The sequence below is a fragment of the Mesocricetus auratus genome, unplaced genomic scaffold (assembly GCF_017639785.1).
Source record: "Mesocricetus auratus isolate SY011 unplaced genomic scaffold, BCM_Maur_2.0 Super-Scaffold_100040, whole genome shotgun sequence".
NCBI lineage: Eukaryota > Metazoa > Chordata > Mammalia > Rodentia > Cricetidae > Mesocricetus > Mesocricetus auratus.
In genome coordinates, this window is record NW_024429217.1 from 5,434,485 (window position 1) to 5,458,115 (window position 23,631).

Consider the following 23,631-nt stretch of genomic DNA (forward strand, 5'->3'; position numbering starts at 1 on the left):
TTTTCCTTCCTGACCCTTCTCCCTCTCCTCAAGCTGACCTGAGCTCTCCTGTTTCTTTCTACTAATTACACCCTGCTCATCAATCTCCTCTCCCAATAACTCATTAAAACTCCTATCAATTAGCCGTTGTTACAGGACGACCCGACAGTGGCCACGGATCTGGAGACACAAAGACCATCAAGCATGTCCAGGTGCCCTCAGATCAACCACCTGTGCCTCCTGAATGAATGTAAAGGTCTAAGAGTTCCGCTGGGCTGCAATGAAGCAGAGGCCATGGAGGTGTACTGTTTACTGGCTTTCGTTCTTGTACTATCCAGGACCACCTGCCTAGGGGTGGCACTACCTACAATGGGCTTGGCCCTCCCACATCAATCACTAATCAAGAAAATGCCCCACAGACATGCCTACAAGCCAATCTTAAGCAAAATATTCCATCTTCCCAGATGTCTAAATTTGTTGTCAAAAACCAACAACCACAGAACCCACCTGCCTTGGCTGAGCCTGAAGGTGTGTGCCATCATGCTGTTTGGTTTTTCTAGACAGGGTTTCTCTGTGTAAGACTGGCTATCCTGCAAACTCTCTTTGTAGACCAGGCTGGCCTCGAACTCATAGAGATCTACCTACCTCTGCCTCCTGTGCTGGTACTAAAAGCATGCACCACCATGCCCAGCTTGTTTTCTTTTTTTTAAATACATCTCAAATCTTCACAAGTCTACCATATCTACATCTACGACAGGCCATATATGATTTGGTTCACAAAGAAGGCACTATTTATCACTGCCTGTGTCCTAGCCCGCAATCTCATCAACACCCACATACAGGCAAGCACACTGTGTCTTGTAAATTGTCATGTAGAGTTATCTGAGTTTTTGATGGTGAAGTCTTCACCCAATGCTTTATTTGCAAAGCATACACAGTTTGTTAGCTAAAGGAATTCTTGTGAATCACATTATTAGAAACACTTTAATAATTTGTTTTATGAATTCATTTTTTTAGCCTAAGAGCAAATGAGTCTTATGAAAATTACTTTTAAATCAAGGAGAAAACAGACTGTGATGATGCAAGCCTTTAAAAAACACTTTATTAATATGTTTCTCACAACCTGGGGAATCCTATTTACCAAGTAACAGAAAAATCCTTATTTTCCAGAAAGGAAAAGCACCAAGAAGCATGGGGCACCCTAACTGCTGAGTGCCAGGACTACTGCTTTCCAGAACTTCTGAGCTCCACACCACCTCCAAATCCAGTAACTCGTGAATGACACAGCAAGCCACAGCACTGCCACTCCTATTCTTATACACACATACTCCCTTAGCTCATCGGCACAGACGTTCCCTTCCAAGCAAACAGATCAAGAGTCAATACACAGCACTACCTTTCACGAAGCAAGATCATTAATTCTGAAGAGCAAACATGAATGTATTGGTTGAATCAGTAATCCACTATTTGTGCAGACGACTTCTGGTGTCCAACAATACTTTAAAGCCACTCTTCACTTATGAGAGAAATGTGCGCACAGTCCCCTTGATTGTACCCCGGCAGATGGGGCACTTTCTCAAGGAAGGGGCACACTCCTGACAGACTACCAGATGACCACAAGGAATGAACACAACAGAAACCTCTCTGTCCATACACACTTTGCAAGTTCGTTCTTCTTGCAATCTCCGCAACTGCTCTTCCAGTGACAAGCCTAAGACAAAAAAGAGCGTTAGTGGGCTGGAGAGATGGCTCAGAGGTTAAGAGCACTGACTGCTCTTCCAAAGGTCCTGAGTTCAATTCCCAGCAACCACATGGTGGCTCACAGCCACCTATAATGAGATCTGGTGCCCTCTTTGGGCCTACAGACATACATGTAGGCAGAATACTGTATGTATAATAAATAAATCTTTAAAAAAAAAAAAGAGCGTTAGTAAAATGCAGCTTCTAAAAAGTACTAGAAATACTGTTGAGTACTAACTGTACTTTACCTGAAACATCTTCTGTTGGAATATACTTCATATTCTTTTCCACTGAAAAAGGAAATCATACAAAAATCATTCTCTTTTTTAAACTACTGTTTTTATACAGATTTTTGCTATATATTACAAAGAATACTACCTAGGCAGTAAAATACACCATTATTTTTGGAACAGGTAAAATGTAAAGATTACAGTTTAACTGGATTTATTCTACTTGCTCAACAGATATGAACAAAACCCTATGGGTATCTAAATAATTTTCCTAACAAACTCACCAAATAAGTCTTCATATAATGTGGAGTCGATTTCCTTCAGACAGTTTTTGAAGATGTTGGCTGCAGCATTTCCTTTGACTAAAACAGTGTCAATCAGCTCTCTTGCTTGTAAGGGTGTCTGTGTTTTCTGTCTAATAATATCATGTTCCTGTTTAGTAATCACACTGGCCTCAAGAAGACTGTCCAGGAGAGGAAGGACACATGTCAACTGCTGAAAGAGGGCCATTCTATTCTTCCGTATTAATGACAAGTCACCTTCAGTTAAAAACAAGCAAGAAAAACTTCCATTAAATGTCAAAGGCCCCAAGTATACCCAATGAACCCTATGCACAAATTAGGCCTAACCCGAGCTTGAAGGAGAAGGAAAATGACTTGTCTGCACCAGCATACTGCCATCGTAAACTTCCAGATTAAATTCACATGTCTCACACAGCACAAACACTCTCAAGTCTAAACGCTGATGAACTGGACCCACGTCTTCCAATTGTTGAGAACATCAGAAATCTTTAGAGAGAGTGGTAAAACATGGGCCCTTTTTCTTTCTCTTTCCCCACAATGGAGTTAAAAAGTAATTTATTTCTTCTGTATTGTATCTCTTTACTGGTCATAAGCACAGGTACACAAATTGTCATTCACAATGTTAATTACATAAGCCACCTATCTTCCAGAGAGGGAGCCTCAGAACAGCATGAGTGGCTTGTCCAAGGTCACAAAATGAGTTGCCAAATCAGTCCTAACCTAGCTGAGTCTGGTTATTTCCTTAGACAGGACCTTCTGTATCCAGGCTCTGCGTCCCTTCTATGTGCTGGGATTCCAGGCATGAAGTCCCGAGCCTGGTTTACACAGTGCTGATGTCCACTGAGACTCACACCACCTATGAACACAGCACTCAAGAGCTGAAGCGACAGATGGACTTTGCTGGCTCAAAGGCAGCAAATGCAGCCCCTTCACACCTCAGCTGCCAATCTGAAGTAGGAACCACAGCACCTTCCTTACAGAGTCCAATAAAATGGACACAGCCACTTAGCATAACACCTGGTGCATCTTGTATCTAAAATTATAGTGCAGCTTGAAAACTGAATCCAGCTTGCTCCTAACAGAGTACCCCACTTCAGAGGTAAGAGACCTGAAGCTGACTAGAATGAGCTGCCTACCTACTAACCAAAACAGGCCAGGACTTAATGCAAATCTGTCTCAATCCACACGTTAGAATTCTAAACATTTTGTTATATGGTCATACAATAATGCTGTCTTGAACTAGTCCTTTAAAAAACAAGAACATTTTCTACCTTGGGGGTGGGGGTGCCACCATGTGGGTCCTGGGCATCATACTCAGCCATCAGGCTTGGTAGCAAGTGCCTCATTGGCCTGAACTTTTTCTACCTTTACTTGAGGACAAAAGTGTTTTCTAACCTAATACCCCAATTTACATTATACATACACCTTTACTTCTCTGATAACTCTTTAAGGTTTTTTGTATTGTGTGTGGGGGGGAGTGTGTGTGTGTGGGGGGTGTGTGTGTGGGGAGTGTGTGTGTGTACACAAGTATCATGGCAGGCCTACAGCAGTCAGAGGACACCCCGTAGGAGCTGGTTCTCTCCCCGTCCTGTCTCCGGCTGTCAGCGGGGACAGCAAGCAGCCTTTCCCACTAAGCCGTCTTGCAGGCGTCTGCCAGCTCTGATTGTGTCTTTGAACCCTGTGTTCCCAGCTGATCCTTGGGAACAACTAGCACCTTCACATTATTTACCTCTGCTGCTGACATGGTTAAACATATGAAATAGTTGTTGAAAATGTAGCAACTCAGAAGACATGTTCTGGGAGGCTAAGATGTAAAAACAAATTACACAAATATCAAAATCATTTATATTGTCTCTGTGTTGGACAAAGGATCATGGCCAGGATGTCATCTTAAGTTGACTTTTTGGTATAAGGATAACCTAACAAGTAAATACCTACTAATAAAATACCATATTAGAACCCAGATTTGAAGAACTGTATTTAAGAAGTAGACATATTTCAATGTTTGAAAAAGAGGCTCTTGCTGTGTCGCCTAAGCTGACCCTGAACTCAGCATGCTCCTGCCTCCGTCTAGGAATGTTCCACCACAAGCAGCTCTGAATCAGCTTTAAATCTTGTATGTGTACCTGTATGGAGCTGAGTGTATGCGTGTGCAGCAGGTGTGTGCAAAGGTCACAGGTGGGTGTCAGATACCCTGGAACTAGGGTTTAGGACACTAGATTCCAAGCAGATGATGGGAACCAAACTCAGGCTCTTTGCAAGGACAGCAATAGCTCTTAGCCACTGAGACATCTCTCCAGCCCCTTAAATCATGCTTTTTAAACTTTAGCTATGTAGAAAGAAGAAATGCAATATAGCTCAAGAAAAAAGGGTTATTGTAAATCTGGGTATGGCAGCATATATATGCAATGCCAGCACTCTGGCATCGGGCACCAGAAGCTCAGGGTAGTTCAAGGACAGGACTACTTAGAGACCGAATTTGAAGCCGGCCTGAGCTTGACAATTTAGAAACCCTGGGGAAGAAGGATGTCTCCAGCACTGCATGGGTGTGGTCAAGGAGGCTGGCATGGAGCATGTAACTGGGACACCGTGTAGGCACAGCACTGCAATACCTGACGCGGTTTCTTCAGTCTGTCTCTCCTCCTCCTCCTCTCTCCTTTCACTCTCAGCATCAAGAAGTGCTGACACGAGGTCGCTGACCGTCCTGTAGCTCTCGCCAGTGGCCAGGATCTGACGCTGAACTGTCTGTCTTACCAGGCTCCTACTGAAGCCCATTTCCAAAGCCGCTTTAACCACAGGCGTGTTCATCATGACCACATCTTCTGAACTTTCATCAGGTCCGAAGTGCACAACTGTTTGCAGACAAATTGCTAATATTAAACTCCACCAAGTTAAAACTATGGAAAATAATGACTGTAGCACCTCTAATCTCATATCCTGATAGGCACCAATTAAATAAAATTAACTTCAATAACATTTTAACTTGATAATAGTTAAATGAGAGTACAATTAGTGTACTATGCATTTAAAAACTACTTCCTACACGCATGCATCTAGGCGCACGTAATGAAAACAATCTCCCAGCAATCTGCACTGCTAAGAATGTCCCCAAGTGGTGAGATGGCTGGGTGGCACTTGCTGCCAAGCCCGAAAGCCTTAAGTTCAACTCACAGGGCCCACAAGGTAGGAGGACAGAACCACTCCCAAAAGTTTCCTCTTTAAAACACTAAGGTTTATTTTTATGTGTATTGGTGTTTTGCCTGTATGTATGTCTATGTAAGAGTGTCAGAAACTGGAGCCACAAACAGTTGTGAGCTGCCATGTGGATGCTGGGAACTGTACCTGGGTTCTCTGGAAGAGCAGCCAAGTGCTCTGAATCACCGAGCCATCTCTCCAGACCTGAAAGCTGTCCTCTTAACACATGCTGTGGCATGTGCACCCACACATACACAATAACATATGTATTTTTTTAATTTTTCAAAAATCAAGCAGGCAAGATGGCTCATGGTATACATGTTTTCTGCTCAAGCCTATCAATTCATAAAACCCACAGGATGACTCCTGAAATAAGTAACCCTGTCTGTGTCTCTGTGTGTGTCTCTGTGTGTGTGTGTGTGTGTGTGTGTGTGTGTGTGTGTGTGTGTGTGTGTGTGTGTGTGTGTGTGTGTGTATAGAAATACCCTCCAGGCAGGGAATCAAGGAAACTGTGAAGTCCATTAAGAATCTAGACGTATGCCCACACAGACATAGCGTCTGGTCCTTTCCTGACACTCAGAAACGAGATGTAACAAGCTCCCCTCACAAAACAAAATGGACAGACACAAGAGTGGGACACGGTGTGAACACGCGGTACAGCTCCTCAGTACAATGCTTTCTCGCATTTGGTTGATAGCACAGTAAAAAGAACATAAAAAAACTAAGGAATGGGGTGTGGCCTAGGCAGAGGACCTGTCTGGCATGCTGAAATTCCATTTCTAACAATCATGCAAGCACCTGCCCCTTCCCCTGTAAAGGGTTGGGTGTAGGGCTGGGCCTTGCGCAGAGTGGCGAGCTTTTGCTAAGTGCACACTAAGCACTTGGGTGGCATTCACACCAACGGAGATGTACCAGAGTTAAATCACAAATAAAGTCTAAACAGTACGTAAGTGGGCAGGAAGAACAAGGAGGGGACCCACAAAGACAGCACGAAAACACAGCTAAATAAGCAAAGTAACGGGAGCCTGACCGGAGCGGTTATGAGGCTGGAAATGTAAGGTGACGAGAGGGGGAGTCGGGAGGGTCTGGGAAGCTTTTCTGCTAAGGGCAGTGCAAGCTCTGTGCCATTAGAGCTGGGCCTTTCCAAGACACTGTCCTGCCCTCTGCTGGAGACTGCTGCAACAAACACACAAACAGCCAATGCCAAACGTGCAGAGCTACCTCCTCAAAAGCATGTCCCAAGTGGCCAAGCCAGCCGACTGGACACCTCCTCCAGAAAATAAGAAAGGAGTGATGAAATAAAACCCTACAGCTGAAGTGATAAAGTAAGTGACAGGACTGTCTGAGAGAGAACACAAGCACAACAGCCTTAAGCAGGACTAGAACTAGCATGGTCAAGAAATGAAGACGGCAGCATGGTCAAGAAATGAAGACGGCAGTAGACGGGCAGACCGCAGGCAATGGCATACCGCTTTGTGAGGACTGCTTGTCTACCTCACCATAAGACTGCCAGAATACACGAGGACTGCACTGAGCACAGGGAACTCCCTAGGTGACTGGAGTGCTGCAGACACGGACTGGGGAGCTGGAAGGATAATCACAGAGCATGGAGAAGGCTGGCAGCGGTGGACAGTGAGTGTGTGCACTGTGAAGATGACAGACACTGAGTGTGTGCACACTGTGTGAAGGTCCAGCTGGGTCTGGGGCTGGCCGCTATGAACTGAAGTGGGGAGGGTGAGGGCATAGCCTCGGAGAAATCAGAGGAAGCTCGTGCTTGGCCTATTCACTGAAACGGCTACTTAAGCCAGAAATGAACGCACTTGAAACTTAAGCAGGTAACTGGACATTGCAGCCTAGCACCCACCCGACGAGCATAGACAACACTTCACTCAAAAATATAAAGAAGTGGTGGTGACGCACACTTAATCCCAGCCACTCGGGAGGCAGAGGCAGGCGGATCTCCGAGTTTGTGGCCTGCCTGGCCTCTGTTATACAGAGAAACCTTATCTCAGAACCAAACAAAGAAAAGAGCTAGCAAAGGAAACTGCTCAGAATCAACGGAACAACAGGAAACCCCAAAAGAATGACATCAGGGAAGTCACCAAGAGTATGCTGAGGACAAAAGCCCGTGTGCTGGAGTGCCTTTGTCACCCTAGCACTGGGAAGATGGAAGCCCTATGGATCTCCAGTTTAGGGCAGCCAAGAGTACTGCACAACACACTTCCAAAGGCAGCATTCAACTCTATCAAATGCCAGCGGTCAGGTGAGTAGGAGATCTGCTAATACAGCAGTTTCTGGTGACCATGACAACGTTTTTAAATTAGCAGCAGGGGACATAATCCAGAGGATGAAGCCAAGTTTGATGACATCCTGTACTAGAGCACTCAGAGGCTGAGGCCAGAGGATCCAAAGTTCAAAGCCAGTTTGGGCCCTGTATCAAAAATGAGTGAATAAAGGGGAAATAAATAAACAAAGAACAGAGAAAAGTGGCTTTGAAGAGAAAACAAGAGTTCTCTTTTCATTCTTCTATTTTCTTTGTTGTGTGACGTTTTTCTCTTTTACTCTTTGGGGCAGAGGGGGCAATCACACAGCCACAGAATAACATTTGAAGATATCCGGAAGTAAGAAAAGGAAAGAGCCCAAAAGCAAAAGGTAGTTGGATAATTTAAGAAAAGCTGGCAAGAAACAAAGCCAAGGCGAGGCACAAGCCTCTGCGTATGACGTATTTGGGAGCTGGGTGGCAGGCCCCTCAGAAAAGCCAGATGAGTAAAACATCCCGCAGCATCCCAGTGAAGGACATGAACCAGGAAACTGTGGGAAGAGTAGAGTGTTGTCGGGATGGCTGAGGGACGCGCCTGCCAGGCAAGCCAGAATGATCCAGAACTCATAAAGCTCAGAGAACCAACTCCTGAAAACTGCCTGGGGATCTTGTGATCTCACATGTGCACTGTGGCACAGGCAAGCCCAAACATGCACCACACGCACATGTACACGGTCTCACACATTCTCTATGATTTTGTAAATTAAAACCGTCATTCTGGAGACGGGCAGGTGAGATGTAAATCTTAGGATGGAATGTACCACGGTGCAGCATGGCAGTGTGGTGAGGTGCGGTGTACGTGGCATGGTGTAGTGTAGTACAGAGCGGCGTGGCACCGTGTAGCAAGGCCCTGGGTCCTAGCCTCAGCACCAGCCTAAATAAACCCTGAATAAAAACAGCTGCCCACTGCCCACTGCTTCACTTAGGTACGCCTTCCTTTCCTGACCAAGTCCCCTACGCACTGCAGTCACGCTTTCCATGACCGAGCCATGGTTTCTATGACTTTTCTATGTCTTGGTCCTCCTTCTCTGTTCTAGCCACAAAGCTGCCAAGGCCTCTCTTAAATGGTATGCCAAAGCCAGCACTCCCCTTCGGATGTGATTAGCACATCAAGTGACAGCTATTTCAGCCATCTTGGGGATCATAATACATGGAGATCACATACATAAGATACGGTTAAAATTCAGCTCCAGTCCAGAGCCCCTACACCCTGACTTGTCCCTGCCTTTCCACCTAACACCTGTCCATCATAAGTCAACTGTGACCCGCCTTCTCCAACCCTGTCCATCGTAAGTCAACTGTGACCCGCCTTCTCCAACCCTGTACATCGTAAGTCAACTGTGACCCGCCTTCTCTAACACCTGTCCATCGTAAGTCAACTGTGACCCGCCTTCTCCAACACCTGTCCATCGTAAGTCAACTGTGACCCGCCTTCTCCAACACCTGTCCATCATAAGTCAACTGTGACCCGCCTTCTCTAACCCTGTCCATCGTAAGTCAACTGTGACCCGCCTTCTCTAACCCTGTCCATCGTAAGTCAACTGTGACCCGCCTTCTCCAACACCTGTCCATCGTAAGTCAACTGTGACCCTCCTTCTCTAACACCTGTCCATCGTAAGTCAACTGTTGACCCGCCTTCTCCAACACCTGTCCATCGTAAGTCAACTGTGACCCGCCTTCTCTAACACCTGTCCATCGTAACCCAACTGTGACCCTCCTTCTCTAACACCTGTCCATCGTAAGTCAACTGTGACCCGCCTTCTCTAACACCAGTCCATCGTAAGTCAACTGTGACCCGCCTTCTCCAACACCTGTCCATCGTAAGTCAACTGTGACCTGCCTTCTCCAACACCTGTCCATCATAAGTCAACTGTGACCCGCCTTCTCTAACCCTGTCCATCGTAAGTCAACTGTGACCCGCCTTCTCTAACACCTGTCCATCGTAAGTCAACTGTGACCCGCCTTCTCTAACCCTGTCCATCGTAAGTCAACTGTGACCGCCTTTCAACACCTGTCCATCGTACAGTCAACTTGGCCTCTAACCCTGTCCATTGTAAGTCAACTGTGACCTGCCTTCTCTAACACCTGTCCATCGTAAGTCAACTGTGACCCGCCTTCTCTAACACCTGTCCATCGTAAGTCAACTGTGACCCGCCTTCTCCAACCCTGTCCATCGTAAGTCAACTGTGACCCGCCTTCTCTAACACCTGTCCATCGTAAGTCAACTGTGACCCGCCTTTTCCAACACCTGTCCATCATAAGTCAACTGTGACCTGCCTTCTCTAACACCTGTCCATCATAAGTCAACTGTGACCCGCCTTCTCTAACCCTGTCCATCGTAAGTCAACTGTGATCCGACTTCTCCAACACCTGTCCATCGTAACCCAACTGTGACCCGCCTTCTCTAACACTGGGAAGCAGCCTTTCCTCCTGGAGGGAAAGCTTTCATTTGACACGACTTCAGGCTACTTCTTTTCTGTGTGTGTCTTGTTGCCTCATATGAAATGTCAGCACTTTAAAGACCAATAAATGTCTTAGAATATTTAAAATGTCACAAATCTTAGTAGACGCATTTTCTAGTGAACAGCCCAGAGTTTCCCATATAGCTTCCTCTAATAAACTTCATTCCTAACATTCTTATAAAAACTCACAGCTGTATTTTAAATGTTTCCCTACTTACTTGGAGGGTCGCCATTTTCTTCTCCTGGGGTGTCTGAAGTGGACAACAGCTATGAAATAAGAGAACACTTGACAGGAAAATCAGAAACCTCACACAGTCCACAGAGCACAGTCAGGGATTTGCCTTGCTGTAGGCTGGCCTAGAACTCATGACAAGCCTCTTGCCTCAGCTTTCCAAGCACTGGGATGACAGGGTGAGCCGCCACACCCGAGCAAACAGCAACCGTTAGCTGAAGTAAATGCACACGCCCTTTTGGAAACTGGGTGATTCGGACCCGTCACTGTAACCCAGGTGTAGCTCAGCACTTAGGTGTGGAGACGAGGAGTTCAAGGCCTGCCTCAGCTGCACATCTCAAACCTCTGAAACAAATAACGCCTAAGTACACTTGGTCTTATCTTACCATAAATATCATACAACTATGCTTATACTTCATCGACATTCAAGTTAGAGTTCGTGTGTCTTCCATTTAAGAGAAAGAAAGACGCAACCGTGGCTCCTCATTCCATTTGGAAAGCAATGTTTCATTTGGGTAACTCTTAGAAGGTAACAACTCTTCAACCCCATTGTGTTTTTGTTTTTAAGAAAAAATTCTGTACACTGGTAGGATATAAGATTTTTCAAAGTTTCAAAAGTAAATAACAAATTTAAAAAGAAGCCTGAATAGCAAGCTAGCAAAAAAACTATCAAGGATGCCATTATCATAGCTACATGACATGTGACTTGAACTCCGCAGCTCTTCTAAGCACACACTCACATCCTCGGGTGTGTAAGCACACACTCATCCTCGGGTGTGTAAGCACACACTCACATCCTTGGGTGTGTAAGCACACACTCACAACCTCGGGTGTGCAAGCACATTTCTTTATATCTTCCTAAGCACATTTTTTTCTTAACTATAGCACTTAAAATCACTATAAGAATTTGTTAATAGCCGGGCGTTGGTGGTGCACGCCTTTAATCCCAGCACTCGGGAGGCAGAGGCAGGAGGATCTCTGTGAGTTTGAGGCCAGCCTGGTCTACAGAGTGAGTTCCAGGACAGCCTCCAAAACCATACAGAGAAACCCTGTCTTCAAAAACAAAAACAAAAACAAACAAACAAACAAAAAAGAATTTGTTAATAAACCCCAATTTTGTCCCAAAAAATTTGTAAATAGAATGAAACAGATATAAATATCACTCTAAGGTTTCTATAATCACTATTACATGGCATAGCCCAATGCTACACTTTGTATATGGGGAGAGTGCATGTACCTGTTACCATGGGTGTGAGCAACCACACGTGCACACATGTGGGAGACAAAGGCAGACACAGATGTGTTTCTTAGCAGCTCCAGACCTTATTTCTAATACAGGGTCTCTGTCTCGTTCAACCTGGAACTCACTGAATGCTTACATCACCTGGCCAGAGAGCTCCAGGGATTCTCATCTCCAACACCTAAGTTTACTGATGCATGCTGCCACACCCGGCTTTGTACACAGGGCTGGGATCTGAACTCAGGACCTCATACTGCCCAGTAGGTACTTTACCAAACAGTCACCTCCCCAACTCTCGGGTTAATTTGAAGAATGAGTTTACCTGTTCAAGAAGATGAGGATATCTAGCTTGAATTTCATCAACAAACTCCTGCCCCTTCATCCGTATCAAGAACTCACACCTAAAACATGAAACAAAAACGATTCTAAATTATTTTTTGTGTCAAAAATAAGCTGGTTATTCTAGAAGTAACTTTCAAATCTACTTGATTATAGCCACAGCAAACATTTACATCACAACCCCGTAGGCATTTACATCTAAGAGAGCCCGAACTGTCACACACCAGCACACACTCTTACTGCGCTGGCGCATTCCATTATTTTTCTGTCTCCTCTTTACACACAACAAAGGGAAAAATTCTGACTTAGAAAGGGAAAAAGCGGGCTGAAGAGATGGCTCAGAGGTTAAGAGCACTGGCTGTTCTTCCAGAGGTCCTGAGTTCAATTTCCAGCAACCACATGGTGGCTCTGAACCATCTGTAATGAGATCTGGTGCCTCTTCTGGTCTGTGGGCATACATGCAGGCAGAACACTGTATACATAATAAATATAAATAAATCTTTTTAAAAAAGGGGAAAAAGCTGGCTTATGAAAAATAATGTTAGACATTATTTTTTTCATGATTAACACTATTTCAAAAACTATTATTCATTATCTATGAAATTTTCACTGTTCACAATACAGTAACTGTCAATCCTGCTCCAGAGTTCACTCTCCTATCTTGAAACACAACCCAGCACACTCCCTCCAGGAAACACGCAATCAAGTACTTTATCCCCACATTTTGTAGCAGTGCTTCTCAAATATGTACACTACTAAAGCTTCTCAAAAGAAGCTCACATAACATTACTGCCACCCAACTCCTTTTTGAACAAACATTAAACAACTAGATGTCCATAAGAAAATTTCTTTTGCCGGGCGTTGGTGGCACACGCCTTTAATCCCAGCACTCGGGAGGCAAAGGCAGGTGGATATGTGAGTTCGAGGCCGGGCTGGACCGACAGCCTCCAAAACAATACAGAGAAACCCTGTCTCAAAAAAACAAAAAAAAAAAAAAAGAAAAGAAAATTTCTTTTAAAAGCACAAAGACAAAAACTCTTGACCTCTGCCCATGCTCGTGCAAAAATAAACTGAAGAGGAGCCATGTCCTTCCACGAAAGAAAAGTCCTTTGGCACTTCCTCCTGCCAGCACTCCTCACATAAGAAGCTGGGAAGGAAGACGGAGACAGCTCAGCACTCAGAGCACCAGCGGCTCCTACAGAGAGCGAGAGTTCAGTCCTCAGCACGCATGGCAGGAAGTTCAAACCTTCTACAATTCTAGTTCCGGGGACCCAACGCTTCTGGCCTTCTTGGGCACGTACACTCGAGTGCACATAGCCACAGGCAGTCACACACTGCGCTAGTTTTCCATCAGCTTGACAAAGTCAAGGCCATCTGAGAGGAGGCACCTCAGCTGAGAAAATGCCTCCAAAGATGCAGCTGTGAGGCATTTTATAAACAGTGGTTGATGGGGGAGGGCCCAGTTGGCGGTGGGTGGGACCACGCTGGGCTGAGGCCCTGGGATCCATAAGAGTGCAGGCTGAGCAAACCACGAGGAGCAAACCAGTAAGCAGCACTCTGTCATGGCCTCTGCATCAGCTCCTGCCTCCAGGTTCCCATCCTGTTTGAGTTCCTGTCCTGACTTCCTTTGATGAAGACCAAAGATATAGAAGCAAAAACCAAATAAACCTTTTCCTCTCTAAAGGTCATGGTGTTTCATCACAGAAATAGTAACCCTAACTAACACACACACATAAATATGGTAACAATAAATTAAAACAAAATAAACAAGTCTGGTAATATAGCTATATCAGATCCAGAGTCTCTGCTTAGCATGCAGAAGTCCACAGGATTCAATATTCAAAACAGAACTTTTAGATAAGGACAGAAAAACAATCCATAAAAGATAAAACTGATTAATGTCATCATCAAAATTAAAGACATCGGTTCTTCAAGAGACTCTGCTAAAGAAAAAGTGGGCTGGAGATGGATCAGCAGTTAGGAGCACCTGCTGCTCTCCAGGATACCCAGCACCTATGTGAAAGGGCTCTCAGGTGCCGGCGACCCCGGCCCCACAGGCTCTTATGCCATCCTATGGCATTCATGCGCTGTGCATGCAGACACATACACAGACACGTAAATAAAAATTAAAGACAAGAGAAAATACTGATGGAGCAGTCTGACTCCATCCTAAGGACTAAGGATGGAGGCTTTTTTTTTTTTTTTTTTTTTTGGTTTTCCAAGACAGGGTTTCTCTGTGGCTTCGAACACACAGAGATCCGCCTGCCTCTGCCTCCCAAGTGCTGGGATAAAGGTGTGTGTCACCACTGCCTGGTTGACATTTTTTATAAGGTCAGAACAAGTTCATTACTTTTGCTACAAAATCCAAGGTAACCAAAGTGCTTTAACCTGTTTCTGGAATTTGCCATGCTCCTCACCCTATAGAGTTGACTCACACCTTGAATGTACCCTGATGAGATCAGATATTCTGCCAAATATTTTAAAATGTTCAGCCAAGTTCCTACATAAATAAAATTCCCCTGGAAATCCTCCAACCCTTTAAAACCTGTAGGCATACAGTTTGGTGACTATATAAATCTGACGTTCTCCTGAGTCCAACGCTATTTTCTCAAACTCCACTTTAGGGAGATAGCATGACTGACAGAAAATTAAGCTTGCTTAATTTGACCAAAGAATTTGGTCACAGTCTTTCCTCTCACTCAGTGGGATTAACAAATATAACCCGCAGATTAAAGGAGAGTTTCAAGAATGTTATCAGCAGGATGACAAAGTAAAAGGATCTTGTCTGATTGTGTCTGTAACAAACCACAACTAAAGAAGACAGCTGTCCTTGGAACACACAGCCCAGGGAGGTTCAATAACCCAACTAACAGAAAATGAAAACAGAGGCTGTGACAGTGGTGGGGTGTTTGAATAGTATGCTAAGACTGAGTTACAGCTCAACCAACAGGATCACGAGAGGGGGGAAGGGGAGGAGGGGAAGGGATGGAAGGGAACAGATAGGATGGAGAGAGCAGGGACAGGACAGGCTTAGCAGAGACATCTGGAAACAGGTGGGCTCAGAGCTCAGGAGTGCCTGTATCAGCAGTCTGGCAGGCAGACACCCCCATGGCTCCTAGGGGCCTGCTTTGGGGAAAAACCCAGAACCTTTGCCATTGAGTCATCAACAACCTTGAGACAACCACTGACCTCCTGAAGTGTCACAGCAATGCTCTCTGGTGTGTGCTGGCACTGAATTCAGAACCTCCTCTCCCATGGGGCAGCCAGTTCCCACCGCTACTACTAAGGAACCCTGGAGGCAGAAAGGAGCTCACGAGAGCCGGGCGGGTGGTGGTGGCGCACGCCTTTAATCCCAGCACTCGGGAGGCAGAGGCAGGCGGATCTCTGTGAGTTCGAGACCAGCCTGGTCTACAAGAGCTAGTTCCAGGACAGCCTCCAAAGCCACAGAGAAACCCTGTCTCAAAAAACAAAACAAAACAAAAAACTGTGTTCATGTTCTGTAGCACGGTGCTGCAGAACAGCCTTCAGTCAGAGCCTGTCCTCAAGCCCCAGCCCTGCAGCTGCTCTGCACACACCTGTGTCCCCTCTGCACACACCTGTGCCCCCCTCTGCTCTGCACACACCTGTGTCCCCCCTGCTCTGCACACACCTGTGACCCCCTGCTCTGCACACACCTGTGCCCCCCTGCTCTGCACACACCTGTGCCCCCCTGCTCTGCACACACCTGTGTCCCCTCTGCACACACCTGTGCCCCCCTGCTCTGCACACACCTGTGTCCCCTCTGCACACACCTGTGCCCCCCTCTGCTCTGCACACACCTGTGTCCCCCTGCTCTGCACACACCTGTGCCCCCCTGCTCTGCACACACCTGTGTCCCCCCTGCTCTGCACACACCTGTGTCCCCCTGCTCTGCACACACCTGTGTCCCCTCTGCACACACCTGTGTCCCCTCTGCACACACCTGTGCCCCCTCTGCACACACCTGTGCCCCCTCTGCTCTGCACACACCTGTGTCCCCCTGCTCTGCACACACCTGTGCCCCCTCTGCTCTGCACACACCTGTGCCCCCCTCTGCTCTGCACACACCTGTGTCCCCCCCGCTCTGCACACACCTGTGACCCCCTCTGCTCTGCACACACCTGTGCCCCCTCTGCTCTGCACACACCTGTGCCCCCCTCTGCTCTGCACACACCTGTGTCCCCCCGCTCTGCACACACCTGTGACCCCCTGCTCTGCACACACCTGTGTCCCCCCGCTCTGCACACACCTGTGACCCCCTGCTCTGCACACACCTGTGACCCCCTGCTCTGCACACACCTGTGTCCCCTCTGCACACACCTGTGCCCCCCTGCTCTGCACACACCTGTGCCCCCCCTGCTCTGCACACACCTGTGCCCCCCTGCTCTGCACACACCTGTGTCCCCTCTGCACACACCTGTGCCCCCCCGCTCTGCACACACCTGTGTCCCCCTGCTCTGCACACACCTGTGTCCCCCTGCTCTGCACACACCTGTGCCCCCTGCTCTGCACACACCTGTGACCCCCTCTGCTCTGCACACACCTGTGTCCCCTCTGCACACACCTGTGTCCCCCTGCTCTGCACACACCTGTGTCCCCCTCTGCTCTGCACACACCTGTGCCCCCCTCTGCTCTGCACACACCTGTGCCCCCTCTGCTCTGCACACACCTGTGCCCCCTCTGCTCTGCACACACCTGTGTCCCCCTGCTCTGCACACACCTGTGCCCCCTGCTCTGCACACACCTGTGTCCCCTCTGCACACACCTGTGCCCCCTGCTCTGCACACACCTGTGTCCCCCTGCTCTGCACACACCTGTGTCCCCTGCTCTGCACACCTGTGCCCACACCTGTGTCCCCTCTGCACACACCTGTGTCCCCTGCTCTGCACACACCTGTGCCCCCTCTGCTCTGCACACACCTGTGCCCCCTGCTCTGCACACACCTGTGTCCCCTCTGCTCTGCACACACCTGTGTCCCCCTCTGCACACACCTGTGTCCCCCTGCTCTGCACACACCTGTGTCCCCTCTGCACACACCTGTGTCCCCTCTGCACACACCTGTGTCCCCTCTGCACACACCTGTGTCCCCCTCTGCTCTGCACACACCTGTGCCCCTCCCTGCTCTGCACACACCTGTGCCCCCCTGCTCTGCACACACCTGTGCCCCCCTGCTCTGCACACACCTGTGTCCCCTCTGCACACACCTGTGCCCCCTGCTCTGCACACACCTGTGCCCCCTGCTCTGCACACACCTGTGCCCCCTCTGCTCTGCACACACCTGTGCCCCCTGCTCTGCACACACCTGTGCCCCCTGCTCTGCACACCTGTGACCCCCTGCTCTGCACACACCTGTGCCCCCTGCTCTGCACACACCTGTGCCCCCCTGCTCTGCACACACCTGTGCCCCCTGCTCTGCACACACCTGTGCCCCCTGCTCTGCACACACCTGTGCCCCCTGCTCTGCACACACCTGTGCCCCCTGCTCTGCACACACCTGTGCCCCCTCTGCTCTGCACACACCTGTGACCCCCGCTCTGCACACACCTGTGACCCCCTGCTCTGCACACACCTGTGCCCCCTCCCCTCCCCTGCTCTGCACACACCTGTGTCCCCCCTGCACACACCTGTGCCCCACATCTCCCCCACTGCTCAAGGTGAGTGTCATCATCAGCACAGCCCAGCAGCAGTCAGTGCTTGCTCCACACCCACACAGATGCTCTGTGGCTGCTCTTCAGGCTCTCAGTCATCAAGACAGACACCAGTGCTACTGGCCCCACCACTGTGAGAACACTCACAAGCCAGAACAGGTGTGAACAGGGGTCCCACTGGCCAGGATGCTTCCCATGACTGAAGAGATCATAGCTCTGATGCTGCCCAGACACTGAGAATTTGTAGCCCTTCACTGACAGGGACTTCAGCTAACAGAAGCTCCATGGAGACTATGACACTGCACTTCCCAAGGAGTCTGAGCCTGCCATACCCGACAAGCCCAAGCCCTCACACCCCATCCACGGTTAAAGGTCTTTGCTCAGCAGCCACAAAATCTAAGAAGCAGGGTGACAAGCAATTAGAAAACAAAACAAAAACCGTAACAACAAAGGAACACAATAATTTTCCAAGAACCACCTCAAAAAAAGGAAGACAAAGGTGTTTACAAACTGCTGTCAGATAAGCAAGTAATATTCATCTTCAGGGAGTGTGGTGAGTTTCAAGAGAACAAGATAGATACACAAGCTATAATGAAAGAATAAAGAGCATTTCTCCAGAGCACAGGAAAGTATGAAATTTACAGGTGAAGACAAATACATAATCATCTTCAGACTTCTCTACACTGTAGAGGGTAAATCATTCAACTCTATCATAAACGTAAAAAAAAAACCAACACTGGGACTCAGGTAAAGTGCCTATCTACTAGGTACAAAGCCCAGAATCAATCTTCAGTACTATCCCAGCCCAGCACAGAGCTAAAAACAACTGTAATTACAGCTACAGTTACAAGTGTCCTATTAAAGACATTGTTAGAAATAACTGTAGCTACAACTACAGTTACAACTGTCCTGTTTTAAAGACTTTGTTAGAAATAACTGTAGCTACAACTACAGTGACAACTGTCCTATTAAAGAAATAACTGTAGCTACAACTACAGTGACAACTGTCCTATTAAAGAAATAACTGTAGCTAAAACTACAGTTACAACTGTCCTGAGATTGCATGCCTCTGCCACTCAAGTGCTGAGATTAAAGGCCTGTGGTCATATACAATGTATTGATCCACTATAAATATTGCTACTTCCAAATTCCTGTTCATCATATATCACAGAAAAATGACCAAAGGTCCCTGTAATTTTCTGAAGGAGGTCCAACAGATTCATCATTACGGAAGGCATGTGCAAGTCCAAACTTTCTTCATTGTAGGATTCCAGTTACGTGTGGTACCAAAGTAAAAAATTCAGACACAGCAAAAGGCTGGTTGCCAGGGGTATGCTTGCAAGTGTGTGGGATACAGACTTTCAGTCTGAGAAGATGAAAAGGTTCTGAATGACTGTAAAACAGCACACATGTACTTTATGCTACACAAGAATACATTTTAGAAGGCTAAATTGCTATACTTTATGTGTATTTTATCATAATAAATAAAAACTCCTAACAGACCATTTATTTTAGAAGTGCTGCTCAAGTTCACAGAGCTAATTGGTTAAATACACAATTTCTATTTCACTAACAACTGTGCTCCTAAATTATTTTAAGCAGTAATAAAAATTAAGAGGTTAGGGATATACCTCAGTGGTAGAGCACTTGCCTACCAGATGTGAGGCCCTGGGTTCAATCCTCCACATAATAATTAGTTTGTAAGAACCATTACCAAGGGCTGGAGAGATGGCTCAGTGGTTAAGAGCACTGACTGCTCTTCCAGAGGTCCTGAGTTCAATTCCTGGCAACCATATGGTGGCTCACAACCACTTTAAATGAGATCTGGTGTCCTCCGCTGGCATGCAGGCAGAAGACTGTATATACAATAAATAAATAAAATATTAAAAAAAGAAAAAAACAGAACCATAACAAGTTGGGCGGTGGTAGCACACGCCTTTAACCCCAGCATTCAGGAGGCAGAGGCAGGTAGTTCCAGGCTAGCCTGAGCTAGTTTCAGGACAGCCAGGGCTACACAGAAAATCCCTGTCTCAACAAAAAATGAACAAAGAACCAATTACCTTGGAAACCATTTGGCATGTTCTACCCAGGGGTCATCTCCAGACTCCCAACATCTCAAACCACCATCACAACAAAAGCACTTGACATCATCGTTGCGATCTAAACAAGAAAAAAAAATGAGAAACTGACTCAAGTATATTCCCATAAACAAAGTAGAGAAAACTTTAGTCTCTGCTACCATCTTACCCACATAGTAAAAGCCAGCACTTGCAAGCTGCTCAGGCTGGATAGGAACACTGGACGGCCAGCACAGAAACGTCCTCATTCGGGCAGTGTGTGTCTGCATGCTCAGATTTGATACACTAAACCTCTGTGTTTCTGAAGAACTTTCCAGAAATGGACAGTTGGGGAAATGTCTCCGATGCTCTGACATGGCATCATCCTTTGGCTCCCAGTTGCTCAGTTTCCCACCGCAGGCAAAGCAGGCCACCCTGTCTCCAGGTCCTATGTAATAGAAGCCAGCTCTGGCCAGCTCGGCCGGGGACAGGAAGCTTAATGGCCACGCACTGTAGGTAAGAAACCTGGCCTCTTCAGTAACCATGGCATAGCTGCAGGGATTTGTCCTGGATGACAAGTCTTCCACTGCTCTGGAATTAAGAGGGTTTGAGGACAGGCTGGAGTGAGCGCCAGCTCGTTCGGGAACAGGTAACGAATGTGTAAGCCCACTTCTCACAGGGGCTGTGTCCTTGGATGGGGACTGCAGACTAGCAGAGAGCAGGGTGCGGGCAAAGCTGCAGCTGGGGTACAGCTGTCTGTGCTTCTCCACGGGACTGTCGCCTTGCTTCCAGTTGTCCAGCATCAGGCCGCAGCAGAAGCACTTGACCTTGTCGTTGACGCCCGTGTAGTAGAAGCCAGCGCGAGCCAGGCTCCTTTCCGAGACAGGAACCCCAGCGGGGAAAGCCGAGAACGTGGACAAGCGGTACAGCTCACATGAAAAGTCGTACTTCATTTTTTCTTTGCTCTCTCTTGTCCAGTCTGGCAGGGCTGGGCTGCTTTCCATTATACTTGTGGGTTTTGGTGTCAGGCACCTCGGACAACTCTTTGGGAGAGAGCTTTGTGCATGAGTGGTGAGACTATCTGACAGCTTAAACTGTACTTGTGAAGCCTCTCACAACCTCACACTAAGCACTCACGACTCTAGGATCACATGAACTCTTCTAGGTAACCCAAGAGCTATTTAACCATAATTTACCTTCGTTAAAAGTTATGAAATAAAGATATACTGTCAAGTGCTGACTATATTGGAAAAATTAAATGCAAGCTTTTTCCCCTTATAAGGACTTTAACACAAGGTCCAAACCTACTCTACTGTCTACCAAATACAAATAAGTAAACTTTCCACATGGCCACATTTCCTAAAAGCTAATTTCACACAGCTCATCATCACAGTATTTCCTAAAGTGGTTTATACTAATCTCAGTTACCTTCTGGGGAAGTTAACACACCTATTAAGACTACAGTATATGTGGTGAATGACCTTTGCTTAAAGCTTAAACTGTTATTAATCTCACCTGTTAAATCTTATATGTCACAACCTTAATCCTTCCTGTGTCTATTATTTTAATATATCTGGTCAACAGACAGTATTTTGTCCATAAACTTGAGTAGACTGCATTTTTAAAAGTCCACTTAGCTTCACTAAGTCTGTTATAAGCATGAAGCACTTTATGAAGACATAGCTCTCTTCTGTTACCACAAGTATCTAACAAGCCTGTTTTACCACAGCATTCCTGTTAACAAATGTACCATACTAACTAGCCTTTTTTGAGAACTCAATATTTATATAACTATTCATACACAAAAGTACACTCCATAGTATTTAAACTGCATTTTTTATAAAAATTTTCAGATTTCCATGACTCAGTTTATTTCTAGGGAAACACGGAAGGAAATGGAGACTCTTCAGTGCTGTAAATCTGGAAGGGAAAAAAAGATTATTTTTAGAAAACTAATTGCATACCAATTATGACCTGTTCAATTTATTCACTAATATCTAAAAAATTACTCATTCTAGACAATACATCCTAACTAAAGCAGTTTCTCACCCAGTCTACTTAGAAAAGGTCTAAATCAAAATACACGCTTGCAAAAGACTTCCCAGAGCACTAACTGTGCCTTTCTTTAGAGCCCAGAGCTTTGTACATTTATAAAAAGTAGAAACTTGAAGACAGATGGACATTTCCATCAAGGAAGAAAAATTGGTCCCCGATTTCACATTTCTGATTTTATTTACTGTTTATTTATTGTTACACAAAATGTACCACACTTCATGGCTTTTTTTTTCAGTTGTTTGTTTGTTTGTTTTGGCAGGGACAGTGTCTCACTCTGTAGCCTAGGCTGGCTAAAAGCTAATGTAACTCAAGCTGGTTTTAAAACTTGTCGGAATTCTCTTGTGTCGCCTCTCGAGCGCTAGGACCACACCGCTGCTCCTTTCATTTTCTGATTTAGGGACTTTTTGATGGGGCACTCGGTCGGAGGCAATGGGCGCCCGTGGGTAGTGGAGAGACAGTCTGCAGCTTAGGGCTTTTCTGCCTGACAGGTAAGGGACCCTGGGGTTTACTCATCGCAATCGCTAAAGAAAGAAGAAAGGAGGAACTCAATGAGCGTTGGCCTGGTCGGGACTCAACTGGGAAGAGGTCGCGAACGCATTCCGTTAAGGACAACCATTCCGCAGCAATGCCGAAGCAAAAAGCACGGGAGCGGGCAGAGCGCGGGCAGAAGGCGGCGACGGCAGGCGCGGCTCGGGGTCCCGTGTCCAGCCAGCGCCTGCTCGACCTCCCTCCCTCTCTCTCTCTCCGGGCGCCGGCCGGGGGCGACGCGGGCGGGAAGGGCAGAGCCGCGCTCCCCGGTCCCAGCCGGGGTCGCTCTCCAGGCAGGGAAGCGACGTCGCCGCCGGCGAGCCTGAAACCCCGCGAGGTGGGCGCGGCGGTGCGGGCCGGCGACCCCGGCGCCCGGGAGACGGAGGCAGGGGGAGCGCCGCGCGCTGCACGCCCTCGGACCGGGGCTGACTCCGGAAGGTAAACAAAGCGGAGCCGGGGAGCCAGTGCCAGCCCGCGGGCTGGGAAGCGGGCGGTGGTGGGCGGCCTCGAGGACGGGGCTTCTCCGGGGAGCCGAAGGCGCCCGCCCGCCCAGCCTCCCGCCCGGAGCCGCACTCACCGCGGGGCCGCAGGACTCCGGAAGCGGCCTCACCGGACCGCTCATCCTCCGCCTTCCCGAAAGCCCCCGGGCCGGCTGCACGGCGCGGGCGCGGTGACGTCGCACGGCGCGCGCCCACCGCGCTATACGCGGGGGGGGGGGGGGACGCTAAGTGAGTCGCGCGAGATTGCCCTGGCGCCGGCGCTTGCGCGTTCACGTTTTAGAAGCCGAACATCCGGGCCTCGCTGCCCGGGACCCGACCGGGGCTGGGCCTTCGCGAACGCCCGTCCGGGCGAGCTGGCGCTCTCCTTCCGCCAGGTGTTTTAAGTCGCGGTGGCGGCCTGACGGGCGGCGACCGTGAGCCGCTGTTCGGGGCGCGGGAAGCTCTCCCGCCGCCCGGGTCCTGGAGACAGGCGCCGTGGCCAACGTGGCTTCGCCGCCAGGGCGGCTCGCACGCCGAAAGCTGGCCTCGGGACGCCCGAGGGCGTGTGTAACTTGCTCTTCTTTGTAAGATAGGCTTTACACCGATGAGTGGGCTCGTCTGGTGCACACCGCACATCCCGGGAGGTGAACCCAGCCGCGGCTTGCACACCGAGCTAACACCGAGACATACAAACCGAATCTTACCGCGGCTAGCATACCTAGGCTTGCACACCTAGGCTTGCACACCAAGGCTTGCACACCGAGCTAACACACCGAATATTACACCCCGCGGCTTGCACACCAAGTC

At 47.9% G+C, this 23,631-nt stretch overlaps 1 protein-coding gene across 1 annotated transcript; it reads right to left on the reverse strand.

Annotated features, from left to right (window-relative positions):
- Positions 1 to 1,059: 1,059 nt before the first annotated feature.
- On the reverse strand, positions 1,060 to 23,045 carry Birc2 (baculoviral IAP repeat containing 2). The gene is made up of 9 exons (XM_040734778.1): positions 22,923 to 23,045; positions 19,953 to 21,682; positions 19,766 to 19,865; positions 12,023 to 12,101; positions 10,447 to 10,495; positions 4,864 to 5,103; positions 2,234 to 2,488; positions 1,968 to 2,009; positions 1,060 to 1,690 (listed from the first exon to the last, which is right to left on the reverse strand). Exons 2-9 carry the CDS (start codon positions 20,764 to 20,766, stop codon positions 1,497 to 1,499), a joined length of 1,773 nt encoding a protein of 590 aa, XP_040590712.1. The 5' UTR covers positions 20,767 to 21,682; positions 22,923 to 23,045; the 3' UTR covers positions 1,060 to 1,496.
- Positions 23,046 to 23,631: the final 586 nt, after the last annotated feature.

What these genes read in the sequence shown, in the direction of transcription:
- Birc2 (XM_040734778.1), bottom strand. Translation starts at nt 20,766, where the DNA reads ATGGAAAGCAGCCCAGCCCTGCCAGACTGGACAAGAGAGAGCAAAGAA. An exon ending in AGAAAATGGCGACCCTCCAA is followed by an intron (nt 5,104 to 10,446) that starts GTAAGTAGGGAA and finishes GTCTGCAAACAG; the next exon opens with TTGTGCACTTCGGACCTGAT. An exon ending in GACTGAAGAAACCGCGTCAG is followed by an intron (nt 2,489 to 4,863) that starts GTATTGCAGTGC and finishes TTTTAACTGAAG; the next exon opens with GTGACTTGTCATTAATACGG.